The 20,962-nt window shown below is 41.8% G+C and overlaps 1 protein-coding gene across 1 annotated transcript in view; it reads right to left on the bottom strand.

The window, feature by feature from the left end:
* cwc27 (CWC27 spliceosome associated cyclophilin) overlaps positions 1-20,962 on the bottom strand; it is a 29,458-nt gene that overhangs the window by 4,663 nt on the left and 3,833 nt on the right. The window contains exons 5-13 of the mRNA XM_034896140.1: positions 20,244-20,342; positions 20,038-20,141; positions 19,683-19,752; positions 19,211-19,290; positions 18,631-18,667; positions 18,357-18,532; positions 8,185-8,288; positions 1,297-1,406; positions 1,066-1,172 (exon numbers count right to left, since the gene is read on the bottom strand). Coding sequence (XP_034752031.1) covers positions 1,066-1,172; positions 1,297-1,406; positions 8,185-8,288; positions 18,357-18,532; positions 18,631-18,667; positions 19,211-19,290; positions 19,683-19,752; positions 20,038-20,141; positions 20,244-20,342 — 887 coding nt within the window. The remainder of the gene's footprint in view (positions 1-1,065; positions 1,173-1,296; positions 1,407-8,184; positions 8,289-18,356; positions 18,533-18,630; positions 18,668-19,210; positions 19,291-19,682; positions 19,753-20,037; positions 20,142-20,243; positions 20,343-20,962) is intronic.

The following is a 20,962-nucleotide window of genomic DNA, read 5'->3' as shown; positions in this document are numbered from 1 at the left end:
ACACACACACACACACACACACACACACACACACACACACACACACACACACAGCCCTTCACTTCACTTCACTTCACTTCACTTCAAGGGGGCTTCTCGAGACTAATAGCAACTACAGATTTTGTTATTCTAAATCTCTCACACACAGACACTTTGCTCAAATTCAAACACATGGTATTCATTTCAAGCCCCTACTCTGTGTAGTAAGACTTTGAGATCTTTGGTGAAAAACAGAATATGAGAGGAAAACACAGCGTCAGGGCTGATTTCCTGTTGGCCAATCTGGTGGCTGCGGGTTGAAATCCTAACTTGACAACACACGCACACGCACACAGACACACACCTCGAACTTTCCCACACATTTATCAGAGCCCTAAAGCAAGGTTGGATCTGGTCAGCTTCATCATTGCTGGTTTTCTGCAGTGTTTGACTATTTTAGTGCCACATTTAGGCTTCTATCACTGTGATATGAAATGGCTTTCTTTTTGATTCAGTGTTCGCCACGAGGGTATCAATAGGAATAACACAAGCAGCAGAGGCTAATGAAAAAGGACTTTTGTCACGCCTGAGATTTACCGTCGAAAAAGCCGCGTGACAGCCAAAATGCTTGTTGAACTCTCCAGGAGCACTCGGGACTCTGGTGGGCTCACACGCCGCTGCTAATCTCTGCTACGGTGAATAGTGTCAGTGATTTAAAGCTGAGCAAGAATACTTAACACGGCAGCTATTTCATTCTGCCTTATACAGTACTCCTTTTCCAGATGCATAAGCTTTCATACTGTTCATCATAAAACACTGACAAAAAGGTCTTCCTAACGTAGGTTGGTATGAAATTACAACAATCGCAGATGAAGTAAAAGAAAAGTTCTAAAGTAAAATAGAAGGTTTTACGTCAAGTTGCAGTTTACATGCATGTCCGTCCAGACTCACATACTATACAAATGTAGGGAAGGACTTTAAAGGAATATGATAAAAAGGTACTAAGTGTGTGTGTATATTTATGTATGTGTATATATTTATGCTTCAGACACATCTTCAACCTGGCAGCACAGAAGGCTCACTGACCATCCTTTGTCGTCGTCCTCTGCCAGCTCCTCCACGGCGTCCTCTGGAGCCTCCTCTGTGATGGCCGAAGACAGCTTGGACTTGAAACGATTGAGGAGTTCCAGTGTCTAACAAAATAGATCAGACTTACTTTGATATATACGCAGTACAAACCTTACTACCTAGGACAGAGTCCCCACTCTGTCTCCTGAACTGGTTTGTATTTCATGTTCAGTACTGGATGACGTTTACCTGCTGTTCTCGGCTGGAGCCTTTCTTTAGTTTTTGTTTCCTCTTCTCTTCGTACTTCTTTCGTCCCTCCAGATACTCTGCCACCGCCTCATTGGCTGGCTTTTCATCCACTGGAGAGACAAGAGAGACACCACTTCTGATTACTATTAACTCTTTATTCACTTTATACAAATCCTAGAAGTCTGTGGCAATGTGAAACCAAATCATTAAGTACTTTACAAAACACGTTCAAAATGTAAACATAACTGTTGAGCTTTTTAAATCCAGTTCTTATTATTTATGAAAAGAAATGACAAAGTTGTCCTGTTAGATAATTTCCCAAAGTATGTCTGACCCAGATTTGAAGACTTTAGACCAATCAGAACAAATATTGTGGCATTTTTCCTTATCATTTTAAATAAAGTCCTTATGCACAATTGGGTTAAACTGGTGTTACTGAAATAGCAATATGAATAATTTATAAAATAATTAATTCATTTTTAAAATATCTGATAATATATAAATTGTAAAAGTCAATTTTAAGCTAACTCTCCAAAATTACACTTGAAATAGTTCCAGGTTCTTAATGTTAATTTATTCTGGGTTTCTTAATCTTCTGTGATAGATAACTGAATATCTCTGTGACTTCAGTCTGTTGATCTGACAAAACAAAGACAATTTCAAAAAACATCACATTGGACTCTGGCAAATTAAGATTTTCACTATGTTCTGACAATTTATGGACTAAGTGATTAATTAAAAAACCAATCGGTAGAATGATCGACACTCAAACAAACGTTAGGGGCAGCTCAAAGCTAAAAGTAGACCGTGCAGCAGACTGGTGCTAAGAATGCAGGCAGAGAGAGTTAAAGTCACTGCTGACGGGAATTCTGGTAACATTTTTCCGGCAAACTGTCCTACTGTGCAGTATATGTGAAGTAGTACCTCATCATGAATGAGAAATAGAGAAAGAAAGGGAGAAAGATAAGAGAGAGAGAGAGAGAGAGAAACAATCAGCATGCTGACATTGGTGTCTCATGCAGTTAATGTGCTTCTGTAAATCTCCAGCTCAGACACACAGGCTGTGAAGTCACAGAGTGGCAGACAGTGAGCACAGTCTGTTGGCTGCCGCAGCGCTGTCTTTCCACAACAAAATGTGATGTCCCACACACACACATACACATACACACACACACACATGCATGCACGCACGCACGCACGCACGCACACATACAAACACACAAACACACACCGCCACTAGCCCCGGGACAGCGTCATCTCGCCTCTGGGCTGGATGCTGGGACACATTCAGCTGCACCAAACAAATGATGTAACAGAGAAAACACTGAAGTCCACTGCTTGTCATTCAGTAAGAGCTGCAATGTTATGGGTTTCTGTTAATGTGTGCTGCATAATAATAATAATATATACTTTATTAATCCTGCCAGACATGTCCTCGGTTATTCTGCTTACATAGAAGTAACTTAGCACGGATACACACACAATTTATTACAAATACACAATAGTCCATTTGTGTAGGTCTTAATGATAAATCAAGTTTATGAAATTATAGTCCGAGCCTTAGCCTCCGTCTCTGAGAAGTAAAGGGTTTCTTTCCCCTAAGCAGATCTTAGTGTAGTGAGCTCTAGAGGGGCTCGTAGCATGCAGACTTGATTTGTTTCCCCCTGCTTCCAGTCTCAATGCTAAGCTAAGCTAACTTCTAGCTTTACCAGAATGGTATCGATCTACGGTATCAAACTCTCTGCAAAACTGCAATGAGCGTATTCCCAAAAATGTTTAAGTATTCCTTTGAATTAGGATAACTTTGCCTTCTTGTGGATAAAGATCAAGATTTCTGTAGTTGTCCCAAGGGAGATTTGTGTTGGACAAAAGGCTGCTTTTACTGTAATAAAACACCAGAAGGTGACTTTTATAAAAGGTAAACACACACACACACACACACACACACACACACACACATTTACACGCCGATGGACACTCCAAACAGGAGGACCTGCGGATCAAAACGTCAACCTTGTGTTTAATGGACGAGCCGCTGTCGCTCCTGAGCCACAGCCATGTGATAAACTTAGAGAAAAAACTTGTTTCAGAAATACAAATACATCCATTAAAATATAAAACACTAATTCATTACATCTCAAATGAAATGTTATAATGTATATAATTCTAGCCATCCACATATTGGAAGACATTTCACTCAAGTAGTAAGTACATTGGCACATTTTTTTTTTAGCAAATTAATAGTCATGTGTAAACTAAGTTCCCCTCAGGAGGAACGTACCAACCAAAGGCTTCAGTCCCACTGGGCATTTGAGTCGGCCGTCATTTAAGAAAAGCATGCAGTTATTCTTGCTTCCCTGAGCTTTTTTGGCTGTGAATACTAAAACTACGGAGCAATCACTGGAATTTTTTATGGAAAATCTAAGCGCAACACTTTCCGTGCTCACCCGAGTGTCGACATGGAAGTCTGCTCTGCCGCTCGAGGGCCAGACCTTTTACTCTTGATTTATGAGACCAACAAGTGATCTTTCTCCATCCCCCCCCCCCCCTCCGTCACCTCTCCTGCTGCAGCCTGTGACATGCTGACTGATGACGCCCCGAGGTCCTACATGAGGAACACACAGCACCTTCTCCAGCTGTTGTCGCTAACCACTATCTTTGAGTTTGATGGCCTTTCTAACTACATCCCTCCCCTGCCCTGTCACCCGGACTCCAGGGAGCAACAAATCAAGCTGCTGATGTCGCAACCAAAGGATGTTGTGGACGACAAATGCCTCTTCAGTGGGATGAAAGGTTCCTCTTCTCTGTTGAACAAAGAAGGAAACAGTGGCGAGCTGTGATGCAACACTACTGCTGATCATCAATAAAAAACGCATCAAAAATGATATTGTAAGTTAGTGTCCAACTGTCCATCATCGACTATGCAACTGAAAGACTGTCGTGTGAAAAAAACTGACATGGGCAAAAACTGTCTGAAGGCATATTGAGGAGACAAAATAACACGCTGATCTTGATCACAGGTAATTGCCGTTTCAAATATTACTCTGCTGCAACATTATGCAACAGGCAGCTGTGTATTAACTCACCGAGGGCACGCACACACTTGTGATGTCACCGCCATTAACGGCGTTAACGCACACCTATTTTAACGGTGTTAATTGTTTTATCGAGAGATTAGCGTTCTTTTTGGCCTAGCAAACTTTGTAGTTCTTTTCACATGCTGCATGCATGCCCCCCCGTCAAAGTATTCTTTTCACCCTGTGATTGACGGACAGTGTTATATTGTGTGAGAGATTATTGGCTCCGAGTGTGAGTGTTTGTGTGAAATTGAACACTACAGTAGACTACACGGCAATGTTGTTTTCAGTTAAAAAATAATGGGACAAAATTAAATTAAAGGACATTTAGAATAGATAAAAATGTGCGATTAAATGCAAGTTAACTATGACGTTAATGCAATTAAATATTTAAATAGTTGGAAAGCAGTAGCACACACACGCATAACCTGTATATATAATATATATAATATCTAAGCGGGATAAAGAATGCTGCCACATCGTTTAAGGTGGGTATTGAATGGACAGTGGTTTCAGAATGGCTCTCTTATTTTTGGCTCTGGCACCCAGCGGTTGTGCCAAGAAAGAGGAAACCAGACTTCAGGAACATGCTATAATTTATGTGATGAAAACTGAAGGGAAAAAGGTGAATTCTGAAGATCTAATTTGCGTTTCACTCCAACGTTGCGCACATGCCAGCAGACGTATGGGCGGCGGCTGCAGGAACGGGCACCGACTGACTTAATGCAGAACTGTGAGGGGAAGAATCAGATCTATAGCAACATTACAGGAAGAAAAATCAGACCGTTGCAGGGAATAATCGGTACTTTGTTTCCTGTTGTATGCGCATCCATTGGCTGGGTGCAATAGAAGACTGATTAAAGAAGGAAATGACAAGTGGGCAACTGCCTCCATAGTTGTTTTTACACATTTAGCTTCAGTATTTGCAGTCGTGCCTTAACTTTATTTATGGTAAAACTGTGGGAATGTATGGCTCTTAAAATAATACTTTAGCAAACAAATAATCATCATCTTAGAGTCTAACCTTAATTTAAAAGCAAAAACCAAATTAACAAAAACACGTGTCAATCTTAAGAGATAGAGCCTGACCGATATATCGGCGGGCTGATATTATCGGCCGATATTAGGCATTTCCCGATCTATCGGTATCGGCATTTATAACGGAAGATTTTTGATTTTGATTTTATTTATTCATCAGAATCCTCCATGAGGAGTAATAAACGATTCTACAACATCTCTGAGGTGGCTCTGGCTCCGTGGTAGAGCGGTTGCCCGCCAATTGGAAGGTTGGTGGTTCAATCTCTGCGGTCCCATGTCAAAGTGTCCTTGGGCAAGACACTGAACCCTGAGTCCCCCCCGATGCTGTGCCATTGGAGTGTGAATGTGTGTGAGTGTTGTATCTGATGAGCAGGTGGCACCTTGTACGGCAGCCTCGGCCACCCTGTGTGAATGGGGAATGGTTCCTGTATGATGTAACTGCGCTTTGATTAGTCGCTAAGACTGGAAAAGCGCTTTAGAAATACATACATTTACATCACGTGTGCCCTAGTCTTTATCGACGATTCATTTAGGGGATTGTTCTGGTGCTGCCGGAGGATCCACGGGATGTCCCACATCTTCCTCTCTCTTTGTGTCGGCGTTCTAAACTCTGTGGATTTATGACTATGGTTATCCGTTAACTTTTGAACGTACACATGTTCCACCAAAACAAGTCCCGTCCCGAGGTTATTTTGCAGGGGCACTGTGGCTCCGTCAGGTGCTTAGCGCCGCCCTACATGATAGTGAATGGTTTAAAGAGATGCCAATAAACCAGAGCATGTTTTTGTGCCATCCCGAAAGGCTGTGTGGACTAGCCAGACCCTCCTTTGCCGCGCTGTGGAAGAGGGTTTGGCCATGCAAGGCTATGTGTGCCCCAAATGAAGCTCCACTGACCAGTCTGAGAAGCATGCGAGTGAATTTACACGTGGACCTTCACAGAGCAGTCAGAGCTGCAGAGCCAGGAGAATGAATTAAGGGATGGCAGTGTCAATGGTAGACTGTGTGTGTGCTGTCCAGTGTCTCCAGTGGAATGAGATAAAAACGAGCCCTCACCGCAGTGTTCTTCTGTGGCTGAGCTGAGTTTCAAGATTTACAGCATTTGAGCAGACATCCGTCTCCCCTGCAGGGGCCCATGACATCTTAGAATTCCATCTAATGGAATTAACTTTGGATTCCAACACAAAAATGCAACGAGGAACCCTTTTAGGAAACTCCTGCCTCTGAGAAGACAAAGCAGAAGGTCCTTGGCACAGCTGAAATACCTCGTAAGATAATGGAGGAGCTTAGGCTAGTTGCCACTCGGCATAACAATGCAGGAATGTTCCTGACTCAGCACTTGAGTACTGGATCGATTAAGAGAAGGCCTCTTTCTGCCTCGGGTGTCTATAGAAACAGCTGAACTCTATGTAGACATCACTCGGAGCAACACATTACGTCAGGCACACCAACAGAACTAGAGCTGCAAAGATGAATTGATTAGCTGTCAATTATTGAATTAATTGACAATTTTTTTTTTTAAGATCTTTTTTGGGGGGCATTTTAGGTCTTTATTTCCACGGGACAGGTGAAGACATGAAAGGAGAGAGGGGGGGGGATGACATGCTACAAATGGCCGCAGGTCGATGTTGAAAACGCGGCCGCTGCGTCGAGGAGTAAACCTCTGCATATGTGCCCCCGCTCTACCAACCGTGCTAACTGGGCCACAATCGCCAACTAGTTTTGATCACTTCATCGGTTTGAGTCATTTTAATGAAAAAAGTCAAAATTCTCTGAATCCAGCTTCTTAAATGTGTCTATGTTCTAGTTCTGTCTCTCCGCTGTGACAGGAAACTGAATATCTTTGAGTTGTGGACAAAAACAAGACATTTGACGTTGTCTTTGGCTTTGGGAAACACTGATCCATACTTTTCACCATTTTATGACAATGTATCGACCAAAACAACTAATCCATTAATCAAGAAAATAACCAACAATTTAATTGACTATGAAATCAATCCGTTTTTGCAGCGACAAGCAAAACCTTCTGTGTTAAAGTACAACGTAATGATGTATTTTATGCTTCAATCTTGAATCAATCAGCAGCAAGTCAAGAGTGGCCTCAGTGTCTGTGTTTAAACAATAAAACCGTCAAAATCAACAAAAGTCCATCATGGTCTACGGTCAATTTTGGCGGGTGGTAATCCGGCAGTTAGACAGGTCCCTGCAGAACCCCCCACGATTTGTTGTACAACAATATACACACACGGCCTCAAGCTAACCTCTGTGCATAAGTGTTTTTTGTAATTTTCAAAAATGTGTTTCAACATCATTAAAAATTAAACAAAGATTGACAGCATTGTGACAGACTGCAGTGTGGTGGAGACCCGGGGAGGTTTTGGGGGCAGATTTCTCCAGACTCCCATTGGACCAAAGCTGCAAACTAACAAACACACAAGAGGTTTGATGTGTAACTATGGAGGCCACTAAAAAATATCACCCACACAATTTTGTGTGAGCTTTAACACAAATATGCAGACCCTTGGATGGGGCGTGGGGGGGGTTTAGCCGTCTGCAACTAATTGACTTAATCAGAGGGTTGCCTGTCTAAGTGTCCATTAGTAGAGAATGTAGCACGGACCACCCTCTAAGAGACGGTTCACCCTCAGCTCTCTGCTAAAACAGTTCATTTTCAAGCATCGAGATGTTTTGAGATAGATGTCCAGTATATTATCAACCGCCCGATAATGAGTAACAATCATACACATCCATCAAAAAATTAAATCTGCTCACATACCCTCCTTGGCTTCTTCTACTTCAGGTTTGGAACTTTCTTCTTTCCTTTGCTTTATGGCCTGAAGTTCCTTCTTCAACTGCCGCGCCTCTTTTCGTAATTCATCACTGTGAGGTTAGAAATGACGTTAAAAGAGTTTAAACTCAACGTATGTAACGGTTAGGAAAGACTAAACCTGTAACGGACAACGACGATGACAGAACAACAGGTTCACAGACAAATAGTGAACAGTTAAAGCAGACGTCAGGCTCCACTGCTGTTGAACAAGGTAACATTCATTAATTCACACATCATTAAAAAAAATAAAAAATACATCAACACCTTCATTGTTACTGGTTTTCACAAACAAACAAGCATTGTTCTGCCTCTCAAAATGTAATGTTCATGGCTAATTAAGTGGGTATATAAAACAAACATAAAACACTGTGTGCGAGTGTCATAATGAAGAAAGGCTTGTTTTACTTTAATAAATTAAGTGCTATCCCCCCCTCCGGGCTGCTGGAAAGCACTAGATGAGGTGTTGTCGTTGCGCAGACTCGAGTGAAAAAAATGTCAATGTGTTTCTGGTTTTGAGATGAGTATTTGTCATTGTAGCAGCACTCAATGAAGCTTTTTAACCTTTTAAACTGCACAACACTTAAGCACAAGATGTGGGGAAATATTATTGTTTTGCAAGTCCCATGTAAGTCTATAATAGGGCTGGGCGACAGGGAGAAAATCAAATAGCACAATATTCTTGACCAAATACCTCGATATCGATATTGCAGTGATATTCTAGGGTTGACAATTGGTTCTTTAACAAATGGCTTCACACTTATATTTGACCCAGGGTCATAACAGATCTATAATCACCAGTAACGTGGACATAAGGTCTAAAGTGGGGAAAAAGCTAATAATAGAGCAGCTAGAACAGACTAAGTTCAGAAAAGTACATCACTAAATGTAATGCAACCTTTAAAACCAGGAAAAGACAACATTAACATCATATTACGATATCTAGCCTCATATCACGATATTAATATATAACAATATATTGCCCAGACTTAGTCTATAATCTTGGCAACAAAGTCCAAAGTCAAGAGCAGTAAATCTCTAGTCAAATTTCAAGTCAAGACCAGCAAGTCCCAGATCACGTCCCAAGCCAAGTCTCCAGTTAACAGTTCCCAGTCAACGCAGACAAGTGCCAAGTCAAAACTTTTCTTGATTTTGTCAGGTCAAGTTTAAAATCATCAGATGCATTACTTGAGTCTGACTTGAGTCCAAGTCGGGTGACTAGAGTCCAGGGGGTGGCAGTAGCTCAGTCGGTAGGGACCAAAGTATGGTGGTGGACTGGTAGCTGGAGAGGTGCCAGTTCACATCCTGGGCACTGCCAAGGTGCTCTTCAGCAAGGCACCGAGCCCACAACTGCTCGAGGAGCCTTTCCATCCCTCACTCTGACATCTCTCTATTTAGTGCATGTATAGGTACTGAGGATGTGTGTGTAATAACAACAGAGTGTAAATTGTAATTTCACCTCGCGGGATTAATAAATTATACATTAATATTATTACTATGCAAATAATGAACATGCATGTAAAGCAGAGCACAACCACTTTGGAGGAAAGTCGGGTGATAATGCTGCATGTTGTGTTTGATCGAACTACATAAATGTCCCGTAAAACATTAAAATACACAACTGTCAAATGCTGTTAGTGGCAGAAGTGATGAAAGACTTTATACTTCCTTTACTCAAGTGGCACAACATTAAGTATTACAGGCACCGCTCATGTCCAGCCACACTTATAAAACCTTTAACTGCGTGACAGAGGCAGGCCGAGGCACATCCTGGCTTCCCTGACTAAAGGTAGCATCCCCTTTGGCAGCTGGCCCTGAAGCTAAAGGCTAGAAGTCTGAACCAGCAAATACTGATTATTGCTCCTGTTCACATTATTGAGACTACTGCCAGTTGCAGAGCAGATATGTTATGTTAGGAAATGATAATATTGTTGTACTGCCGGACAGCTCTGTTTTTGTCCCATTCTCTTGCCGAGCCACAAAGCATGTGTGAGCTGCACAGTCTGGGCCCTTGGTTTAGAAACATGTGAGGCATCTCCAGACCAAACAATGGCTGCCTTTGTTTCTTACATCTGCTTGTCTGGACTGACGTTCGCTTGTATCCTTCTCTTACCTTTTATGTCATTCTTCTGTTTCTAGCTGTGCAACACTCATGTTACTTTTGTTAAATCTCTGACATTGTCTGTGGCAAAGCATCGAGGCATCGAACGGAGTGATATTTTAACTGTAAAGTGCCTTGGCAAATTTTAACAGCTGTGGGTGATTTGATGTCATGCCTCTTCCTCGTTTGCGTCTCTGCTGCTCCCGAGGATACACATGAGGAATCAGTCAGACATTCGGTTGTTTGTTGTCTCTCTTTTCGAAGAAAAAATGTTGCAGCTGAGTCCAGACAGGGTTGCCAGGAGCAGAACTGGTTGGCAGAGACACGCTCTGTGTGAGGAAGTCGTCAGCGCAGCTCTGTCTAGGAGCAATGGCAACAAACCTCTTTTCTGAGACAAAGACTTAGATGTGATGAGCCAGAGGTTGGCAAAAATAATAAAATATTTCAATGGCTATAACTGCCCATCACAATTTCACATGTTACATAGTCTAAATCCTGGACGTTCCCCTTCCGGGATTGCTCTGGTGCAGGATATTCTACCGGGTGCATGTTTTTTTTGATGAGGATTTCATTCCTCTTCCTTTGTGTCGGCGTTCTAATCTCCGGTGGATTTCTGAGGACTATGGTTAACTGCTCCTTAGATCTCTGCAGGGTAAATCCAGACAGCTAGCTAGACTATCTGTCCAGTCAGAGTTTTTTCTCACGCAACTATTTTGCAGCGGCTCCGTGCGACGCTTACATCGCCCATGACGATTGAGACTGATTTACAGAAATGCCAATAAACCAGAGCACGTTTTTCTCCCATCCCGGAACGCTGTGTGGACTAGCCAGACCTCCCCCGCTCCACAGCGCGTGGTTGGTCTGGCAAAGCGAGACTACATGTTACAGGTAGAGCCTGGTAAACCAAGTCAGCTGTACATTTTTTGGCTATTGCAAGTTGATCTAAGGCATATTGACATTACTGGGCAAAATAAAATGACTGGTTCTGGAATGGTCTACATTTGAAGACTATTATTTTCCTTTTTTTGAGACGCTTTTGTGAGGACTTCATATGATTCTATAACTGGGTTGTCAGGTCCTAGAAATATCAAACTATGAGTCAAGAATGACGCAAGGCTCTCACTTGAACACAGTCCAGCCTCTTCTCCGGGACTGAGAGGTGAGGATTTATACATGTATTCTGCAGCGTGGAACACTTTGGACTGAGTGATCATTTTCCGCCTGCCTTGACATGCTGCCGTTCGGAAAACAAGAGACGTATCTAAGGCAACAGCTCAACAATCGGCTCCACAGCCCCGGTGCCAATAAAGAGGCCAGAAAGGAAAGGAAAAGCCCCAACAACACCTGTTAAGACACACCTCACGGCTCAGCAAATTCCTCTCAAGACCCTGACATCACAACACTACAAATTATTTTGGAACGACTAGATGAATCCCAATTTCAGTATTATGTGCATGTGTATTTTTGAGGGTCTGATTGAGGCCAAGTCTGTTATCTGTATTTGACATAAGAAAATAAAAAAATTGGATTACACGTTGGCCATAATTGTTATGATTACAGGGTTCCCAAACATTTTCATTGACTAAATAACAAAACTGAGTTTTGATAGTGTTATTTTAAAGTTGAGTTTTTATAGTATACTCCAAATGTTAAATATTAAACAGCAGTCCTTTTCTCTAATAGCTGTTTATGTTCCTACGTCTTAATACCCTCAACTACAGGCACAGTCAATACATTGTCCAATAATAATAAAAAAACACAACCTTTACAAGCACTTATATCAGTCTGGCACTGGCTCTAGATCCTGGGGGAAACAGAACAGATTGTACTTTGAGTGTAACTTAGGAAGAAAAAAGTCTGGGGCGTGAAGATGTGTCACCCTGAGGATGGCTGCTCTGGGCCGATAAGCGTGGGTTGAAATGGAAGATTTTGATTTGAAATAGTCATCTAAATAAAGGCCTTTAAAAATAATTGACCAAGAACGGTGCTTTTGACCTTTTTTTCCTCTGTGTAATTTGAATGTATCCTTAATGCATTTAATTAAAAAACAATTTCTGGATGAAAATCTAAATATATATATATATATATATATATATATATATATATATATATATATATATATATATTCTTCAGTACAGGTGATTTATATCCTGAAAGATGAAATGCAAGATGGGAAAAGAGGATTTTGGAGCGTGCCCTCGCTGTCTCCATCCAAAAGGACTCTCCTCATCTGCCAGCAGGAGAGGAGACGCCGATGGTTATTTAAAAACCAACAGAGAGAGAAAAGCCACTCATGTTGTCATCAAATAATAAAGAAACGGGCAAAGCTTGATGCATTATGGATCCTTTTTGTGAATCCATTCTAGTCCCAGCAGCCTCGGTCTACCAGCTGCTGTCACTCTTTTAGAAAAAAATAAAAAAAATAAAAGTGAAACCCAGAGAGCTGTGGATGATTAACTTTTCATAAAGAAAGCATATGAAGTGATTGGCAGAAGACCAAGAAACTCTCTCATGATTCAGAACCTTGCATTTAATACTCCAGTGTCTGGCAGGAGTCTGAGGTTGACACAGGAATTTCGATAACCTTAAATATAGTACAGCGATGACTGTATGGTTCATCAAAAATTCAATCCCGTTCCAAAATGTACAAGCAGACGTATTTGCCTTTTTTGGATTTCTCTTTATTTTGATTTTCCGTCCTTCAAGGTACTTTCGAGACATGTAATTACTGATAAAGTCAAACTGTTTTAAGCTCAAATACAGCCACAACAAGGCAAATGCGTATTTAAAAGTAAAAATTGAACACCCAAAGATGGCAGCAACAGCTTCTCCCTGCTATGGTGGACTTAAACTGACGACTGAAGCAAGCGATGTGGATGAATGTGCTAGAATAACAAGATGGCTGGGTGAACTCCCCTCAGGGGGCACTCCACGGCTCGGTCAAAAGCCAAGGAGGACTGTGAGCTGGAGTGGAGGAATCCAACCTCAACACAGGAATTTGCATGACCTTGCAGAGTGATCCAGACCAACACATTACCAATGCAGCGGACCAAGGTTCATCTTTCAGAGCGCTTCGTCTGCCTTGCAATTATTGACCAGATAATTGAAGATATCAAGGGTATCTTTTCGTGACACGTATATCAGTTAAAGTAGAGTTTTTATATTCTGCTGATAATATGTTGCTTGTTTTTGAGAGTAAAAGACAAAGTAGGCTGTTGACGTTGATCACAGTCCAGGCGGCGTTCTGCTGGCTTTTTATTCTTTAAAAAAAAGAAGAAAAAAAAAAGTCTTTACCCCCTTTTCCTAGACATGCATCGCTGTCTGGAACGGTTTCCAGCGAGAAAGTGCCCCATATGGGGCAGACATGCTACAGTGGGCCAGAGATGTGTAAACCTGGCAGTTCCAAAACATACACAACCCCGCTGCCAAGAACTGGATTATCTCAAGCAGTTTTCTGCAGACCAGCGGCGGCGAATGCTTTCTTGATCTCTGCAACCTTTCCTCGAGACTGCGTTTGGTTGTGACCGATGACAAGAGACAGGTGCAGCCAATTAATAGAGAGTGACGCAGCGTCCGGGCTACGGCCACTTAGGCAGGATAATTAGTGTCTGATGTCCCATTTAGGTGACACAGTCCACAAGGCTGGAATAATGCTGTCTTATAGAGCAATGTGACAGAAGACTGAGTCCAGAACCAGCAAGATGATGACTAGAGATGCAAAGAATAGACCATTCATTAATACGTCTGTTAGTCAGTTAGAAAATACACTATTTTGATAACAAATTAATCTTTTTTTGTCATTTTTTAAGCAAATATAATGAACAATCTCTGGTTGCAACTTCTCCAATTCAGGGATTTTCAGCGGCTTTTCTTTGTTTTATGTCATTAACTGAATCTCTTTGGTTTTTGGACTGTTGTCATCTCGGTGTCTACTAAATTGTGCAGGAAATGTAACAGTAAATCAGCAGAATAATCAATTGCAGTGGCAGTGAGACACACACTTGTATGGCACAATGCCAAAAGTAACACAAACTGATTTTTCAGAGCGCTACCGGACATTGACATCAAAGAAATGTCTTATTGACAATATTTTACATTAATGACCACAGTAACAATAAATTATTCACATATAAAGCTTGGGGATTGCTCCACATTTTACTTATTAATCCTAAATGGCATTATATCATGATGATATGATCCTATTTCTGAGTTCAAATTAATGAAGTTGTATTTAAATTATACAGCTTAAAGGTTACACACACACACCTTTATAGGAATTTAGTTATTATGTAAAGCGACTGTAAAGTGATAACAACTGTAAAGCACCATTATGTGGATAATGTGATAATCTTGAACCTTGATTTTTACGGACTCTATTGTTATTAAGTCTGCATTAATAAAGCCTGCTGTCACACGCTGGATCCACCATCCACTATGTGATAACTGGTGATATAAATAACAGGAAGTGCAGTTGTGTTATCTTCAGCCTGAGCTACAGCAGAGGGAGCCAGGCCCTGGTGGAAGAAGCTGCTCACACTGTGTCCCACAGCAATATGGAAGCGTTTTGCTTCCCCAGTCATGCCCCGTCGGGTTTAACAAAAGTGGCGACTACCACATACACTGCTTTTGGGACTTCATTCAGTAGTGTCTTTTATAAAGCAAACCCCCTAAAGAGGCCTACTTGAAACACAGCAAAACCAGACTTGATCAATAGTAACATAAAAGAAGTGTCACACTGTGAGCGTAAAAGCTTAACCACCAATACCAACAACCTCAAACCTCCCAGCGCGTTGAGACAAACTTAGATTATAGTATAGTATAGTATAAATATAACCAATGATATCTTTTGATTGACCCTGAATCATCTGTAAAGTTTTCAAATTGCCACGCCATTATTTGGCAGCTTGCTTGTGAATGTGAACAAGTCCAAGCACTTTGCAATCTGCAGTGGAATATCATCTGGCTGCTGGATAGCAACGTACGATAGTTTTGACCTGGTTTCAAGGAGGCTCCTAATTTCAAGGTTGTCTCAGCAGCTTTAACTCTGGGACAAAAGATACAATCAGCGCTGTAACTGAGGCCCGAGTATGCAGCAGACACCAGTCCTTAAACACATCACACACTGTCCATCTGCAAACAACAAAAGCCCGGCATCATTAAACAAAATCAGACAGAGCTATGAAGAATAAGGCCAGCTTAAACATCCTCTCTCTCCTTTTCCCCCCAAGGTGATTAGATACTAGTTGGTGTTCCTAGTTCCGCACAGAGCAGCTAAAAAGCTCAAAGCAAAGCAACGTTGGGAGAGTGGAGCTCACCCTGCAACAATGCCCCCTTTGTCCCGGACTAACACTGTACCTACCAGCCTGCTCTTTGATTCCCTGCCAAGACAAACCACTGTGTTGGGTTACAGTTCTTTTAGCAAAGCAATCTGCACTCGTGTTTAATATACTACAGTCTGCCTGTATTGGGCTGGCTGTCAGTCAACACACACACACACACACACACACACACACACACACACACACACACACACACACACACACACACACACACACACACACACACACACACACACACAAGTCATTAGCACTAATGAGAGAAGGGTATGTTGATTATGTGTGTTGAGGGCTACCTGTTAAGAGGATATGGAGGAGCGATAACTGGCCAACGAGCAGCATCACAGAGAGATGAAAGACAAATCACTCTCTCCATTCTCAGTCAGGTCCTTCTCATACTAATGTTGTCCCACACACCATCACCTTCCACTCTCACCTTCATTTCAATCACACTGCTGGCTCAGACAGACGTGCTGCTGCTTCTACTTCAGCACAGTAAGTAAGTTGGTTTGAGTGCCAACATTCCTGTTTCAAATAGCTGGTCCACTGATGTTGGTCCAGTGTGTTTGGGGGGGGGGGGGGGGGGGGGGGGGGGGGGGGGGGGTTGTGCATGTGTAAAAGTGAGTGGAAGTGTGTAGAATTGAGCTGGAAGATATGTAAATGCTGTGCAAAATATTAGATCATTATGTAGGACCAAGTAGTATAGGATATGAGGACTCACGGAGACACAAGTCTCAACACTGACATTCGTAAAAACCGTCTTAAAAAGAGAATTTTTACACATAAAGTTTGGTTTACTCATCACGCCGAGTGCTATTCAACCTGTGATAACATGTCTTCTGCGGATCTGCAGGGGCTTGGTGAAGTCTGAGAAAATAACCCTGATGATGTCATAGTGAGGTCATCGAGGTTATCTCAGCTTTGAGACTTAACTTTATAAAGGACCGCCTGTATTACAAACTGGAGGCGTGAGGTTTGAAAGAAGTGGGTGTCTAATTAAAGTGCCCATGCTATGATAAAAAACACTTTTCTGGGATTTGGGGTGTTATTTTGTGTCTCTGGTTTTTCCACACACATAGAAACTTGAAAAAAAAAACTATCCATGCTGTTTTGGATGAGACACGGATTCTGAATGTCCTCTGCTTTCATTCTCCAGGTGAGCCGTTCAAAATCTACACAGCTCTCTAAGTCACTAGCCAAGATGAGGTGGCTAACTATAGCACATGCTACCGCTAGCATGCAGGCTCGTTCTCAATGGAAAAACACTGCTACAACACACACTAGTTCCCCATACTCTCCAAAAGAACTACTTCCTGTCCCTGTCCTGCAGGTATTCAACAAGTGTCCCTCGTCTAGAAGCAGTCTCCCAGCTAATCCTGCCTCGGACTGACCAAAGTAGGAAAAACAGTTATCAAGCTGTGATCTTACCTAGCTACTGAGCATGTGCAACTCCCAAAATGTATAGTATGGAAGTGAGATGTCTCACTCTGTAGCTACAACAGAGACCCAAACACACAGGGTGTAAACAGGATCTGCAGCACTGTGCTGTACAACAAAAATATGGTGTTTTTTGAAGATTAAACCATGTAAACTTCTTCTGATGCAATCTAAAAATACAATTAGGAACCTGGAAATTAGCATAATATGGGCGCTTTAAAGATGCATTTGAGTTGCATCATGGGAAATGAAGGACCCAGTGTTTTTTAGCCTCTGCTGGTTTCAAATGCACTTTTTAAAACGCTTGAGTCCCTTGAGTCCCCCAAATTTAAAGTGATCTTTTCAGCAAAAACCTTCAGACATACTGGGCTTCCAGCTTCTCAAATGTGAGGATTTGCTGCTTTTAGTTTTCATATAAGAACGTCAATGGAATATTTTGGGGTTTGGGACCAAAAGACATTTTAAAATGTCATTAATTCACAAATTCTTGATATTTCATAGACTAAATGATTAGTCAATTAATCAAGGAAATAATCGTCACATAAGTCAACAATAACGAATAGCTGCGGCCCTAACTCAGGGTTGTAGATATAAAACCATTTTAAGTCAGGGTCCTCTCTCCGTCTCTGTGGATCTACCAAAAGCTCTGCTTTTCTGAATGGTTTCTTTTTATCTAATTGTATTCATAAAACAGAGGACGGTTGCTCATCGGTTTTTCCTGAGGTACACAGTTCAACAGCTCCCCCGCCAGGTTATTACGCTGTGTTACAAGTGGGACAACATTTGTGAGACAGCAAAGTAGAGCTGGGCAATAAACCGATATTATATCAATATCGTGATATGAGACTAGATAACGTCTTAGATTTTGGATATCGTAACAAGTGTTGTCTTTTCCTGGTTATAAAGGCTGCATTACAGTAAAGTTATGTCATTTTCTGAACTTACCAGACTGTTCTATTATTTGCCTTTACTCAGTCATTATATCCACATTACTGATGATTATTTATCAAAAATCTCATTGTGTAAATATTCTGTGAAAGCACCAATACACCACATTACAATATCAAGGTATTTGGTCAAAAATATTGGGATATTTGATTATTTCCATATCGCCCAGCCCGGCAGCTAAGGCTGATCTGTGACCAAAGCAAACATCATGCAGACTATTTATTAAACGAACATGCCATCTGTTGGTTTCAGTTGATATTTCTACTCAATGATCTTGGCTCAGAAACATGCAGTCATACCTGCGGCTGGTCTTCTTCTCTTGCTCCTCTTCACCGGGATCTGTGGTTTTCCCTGCACCTTTGTCTCTCTTTAGTTTGTTACTGATGAGAGCTTTCATCCTCTCTTTCTCATCTGAGTCATACTCTTCCTCTGCATCCATGTCACCTTCAACGTCATCATCGCTCGCATCATCTGTCTGGAAGACAGAACACAAAGAAATTAAAGAAAATGAGAGAAAAGCGACTCTGGGAACTTTGTTTTGGAACAGAATAGACTTTACGGTGTGCGGCGTACCTCTGCTGTATCTCCTGGTGTCCCCTTCTTTTTTTTTCTTTTAAAGGTAGGACAAAGAAAAAGGACAAGGATTAGAAGGCACCTTTTTTTGCGCATAGGCGTAAGTTCTTTCCCCCCCAATCTAATGGCTGTCCCTCCCCTATCACTATCATTAAAAACATGCTGTGTATTGTAAAAAACATAATGAGATCAAATTAAAGAGACCAGAGACAGTCAGGTGTAGAGTCTCAGGTAAGGAACAGGGAGCCCAGGGACAGTCAGGTGTAGAGGCTCAGGTAAGGAACAGGGAGCCCAGGGACAGTCAGGTGTAGAGGCTCAGGTAAGGAACAGGGAGCCCAGGGACAGTCAGGTGTAGAGGCTCAGGTAAGGAACAGGGAGACCAGGGACAATGGTAGAGTCTCCATGCTACATAAATGATAATATTAAGGTTTTCCTCTGTGTACACATACCCTCTACAAGTATAATTGTGGCTGTATTATTTGTGTCCCCTTCAAAAATTGCTCTTCAGAAATGTTATGTTTATCGTTTCCCCCCCCCCAACTGTTAGATGAGACTCACGCCCACGCATCGTTGTACATACTTATCAACCGCCGGAACAGAGCTCAGTCTGGGATCATCTTTCAGAAGGTCATGGCTGCTTTTGCTTTTTCCCTTTAGTGTCTGAAGAAAGAGAAACCATGGTAAGCAACTGGTGTTCACACATTTTGCCACATATTCTTATTTCAGTGCAGCCTCAACTTCTGAAACGTCCATTCCATTTTCATAGAACTCCAATTAAAAAAACAACAACATTGCAAATATCTGTAATTAACCAACAAACACATGATGGTCTCTATCCTATTTATTATTTCGTGAATATGGTACCCTATTATTTCATGTATATTCTGTTTGTGTGCTGTGTGTCTGATAATTTGCTGCAGTAATTTCCCATTTTTGGGTTCAATAAAAATCTATCCATCTCTCTCTCTCTCTTTCTCTATTAATAAACTAATAAAATAATTTCACTGTGATTTAACTGGCTGCCATCAGAGACTAGTTTTGTGCTTCAGTACCTGGCTCACTTGATTCACCATCTCCTCTTCCTCTTCCGCTTCCTCCCCAAATGATAACAGACTGAAGTTCCTACAAAAATCAACACACAGTTGGCATTGAAGCGTCTCTAACAACCACACATATAGCAATCAAAAGTGAGTGTCAGCACGGTAACCCAATGAGACTGAAAAGGACTGGCAGCAAAAGATGGAACACAGGAAGAATCAGGAGCATGGAGGAGAAGAACATGAAGATATAAGATGCCCCTATACAGTATGTTTAGGTCTGACCACATTGCTAACTGGGCAGGTTCTAAGGTTTCGGACATTATTGGGCAGACACAATCGGAGAGTCAGATGACGTCTATGCACTCACTTTGTGGCTTTTGACTGGGATTTCTTTCCCTCTTCTTTATCTTTCTCCTTTTTGGCTTTCTTTGTTTCACGGGGTATAATGTCATCAAAAGGAGAGTGAAGCACCTGGAAGAGACAAAATGTGTTATATCAGTATTTTAATCACTGATAATAAATATTTAAAAGGTTGTCATGGAAGTTGAAAAGTAGTAGGAAAAAAGAAAATACCTCAGCAGTTTTGATTTTGTGGGGATTCAGAGGTCTTTCCTCGTCGTCACATTCAACGTCTGCCAATCTGAGCATATTATAGACTGTGTCTCCTGTGACCTGCAGGAGGCATTGTTGGAAAAAAAACACACAACTTGGAGTACTCTTTAACGTACAGTACACAGTTCTAGGAAAAGGGGTGGTAGTAGCACGGTCCATCAGGAGTTGGGATGGCATCCGGAGGGTTGGTGGTTCACCGTTAGGGCCGATGTAAAGAGTGTGGACTGGTACATGGAGAGGTGCCAGTTCACCTCCTAGGCACTGCCAAAGTGCTTTTGACATCTCTTTTTTTGTTTTTGGTTATTATTTTTAAAGAAATGGCAGAGCAGATTTCAAAAACAAATTCAGACTGGCATGGTTATCATTTTTATGATGTAAATTGAAGAAGCAAAACCAGTATCGGCTTCAAATATCGGCTCAAGAAAATCGGCAGCCTGTATTGGTCATTGGCTAAGGCTGATGAAAAAGAAAAAAAGAAAAAGAAATTGGTATCGGCACTAAAAAAAATCCATATTGGTTGATTTCTAATCTGCAGTGCCCTGCTACGCCCTGCAGTGCCCTGCTACGCCGTGCAGTGCCCTGCAGTAACCTGCTACGCCCTACAGTGCCCTGCAGTAACCTGCTACGCCCTGCAGTGCCCTGCTACGCCCTACAGTGCCCTGCTACGCCCTGCAGTGCCC

Source organism: Etheostoma cragini, chromosome 16, assembly GCF_013103735.1.
Source record: "Etheostoma cragini isolate CJK2018 chromosome 16, CSU_Ecrag_1.0, whole genome shotgun sequence".
Lineage (NCBI taxonomy): Eukaryota > Metazoa > Chordata > Actinopteri > Perciformes > Percidae > Etheostoma > Etheostoma cragini.
This window is presented reverse-complemented; position numbering and strand designations above follow the sequence as displayed.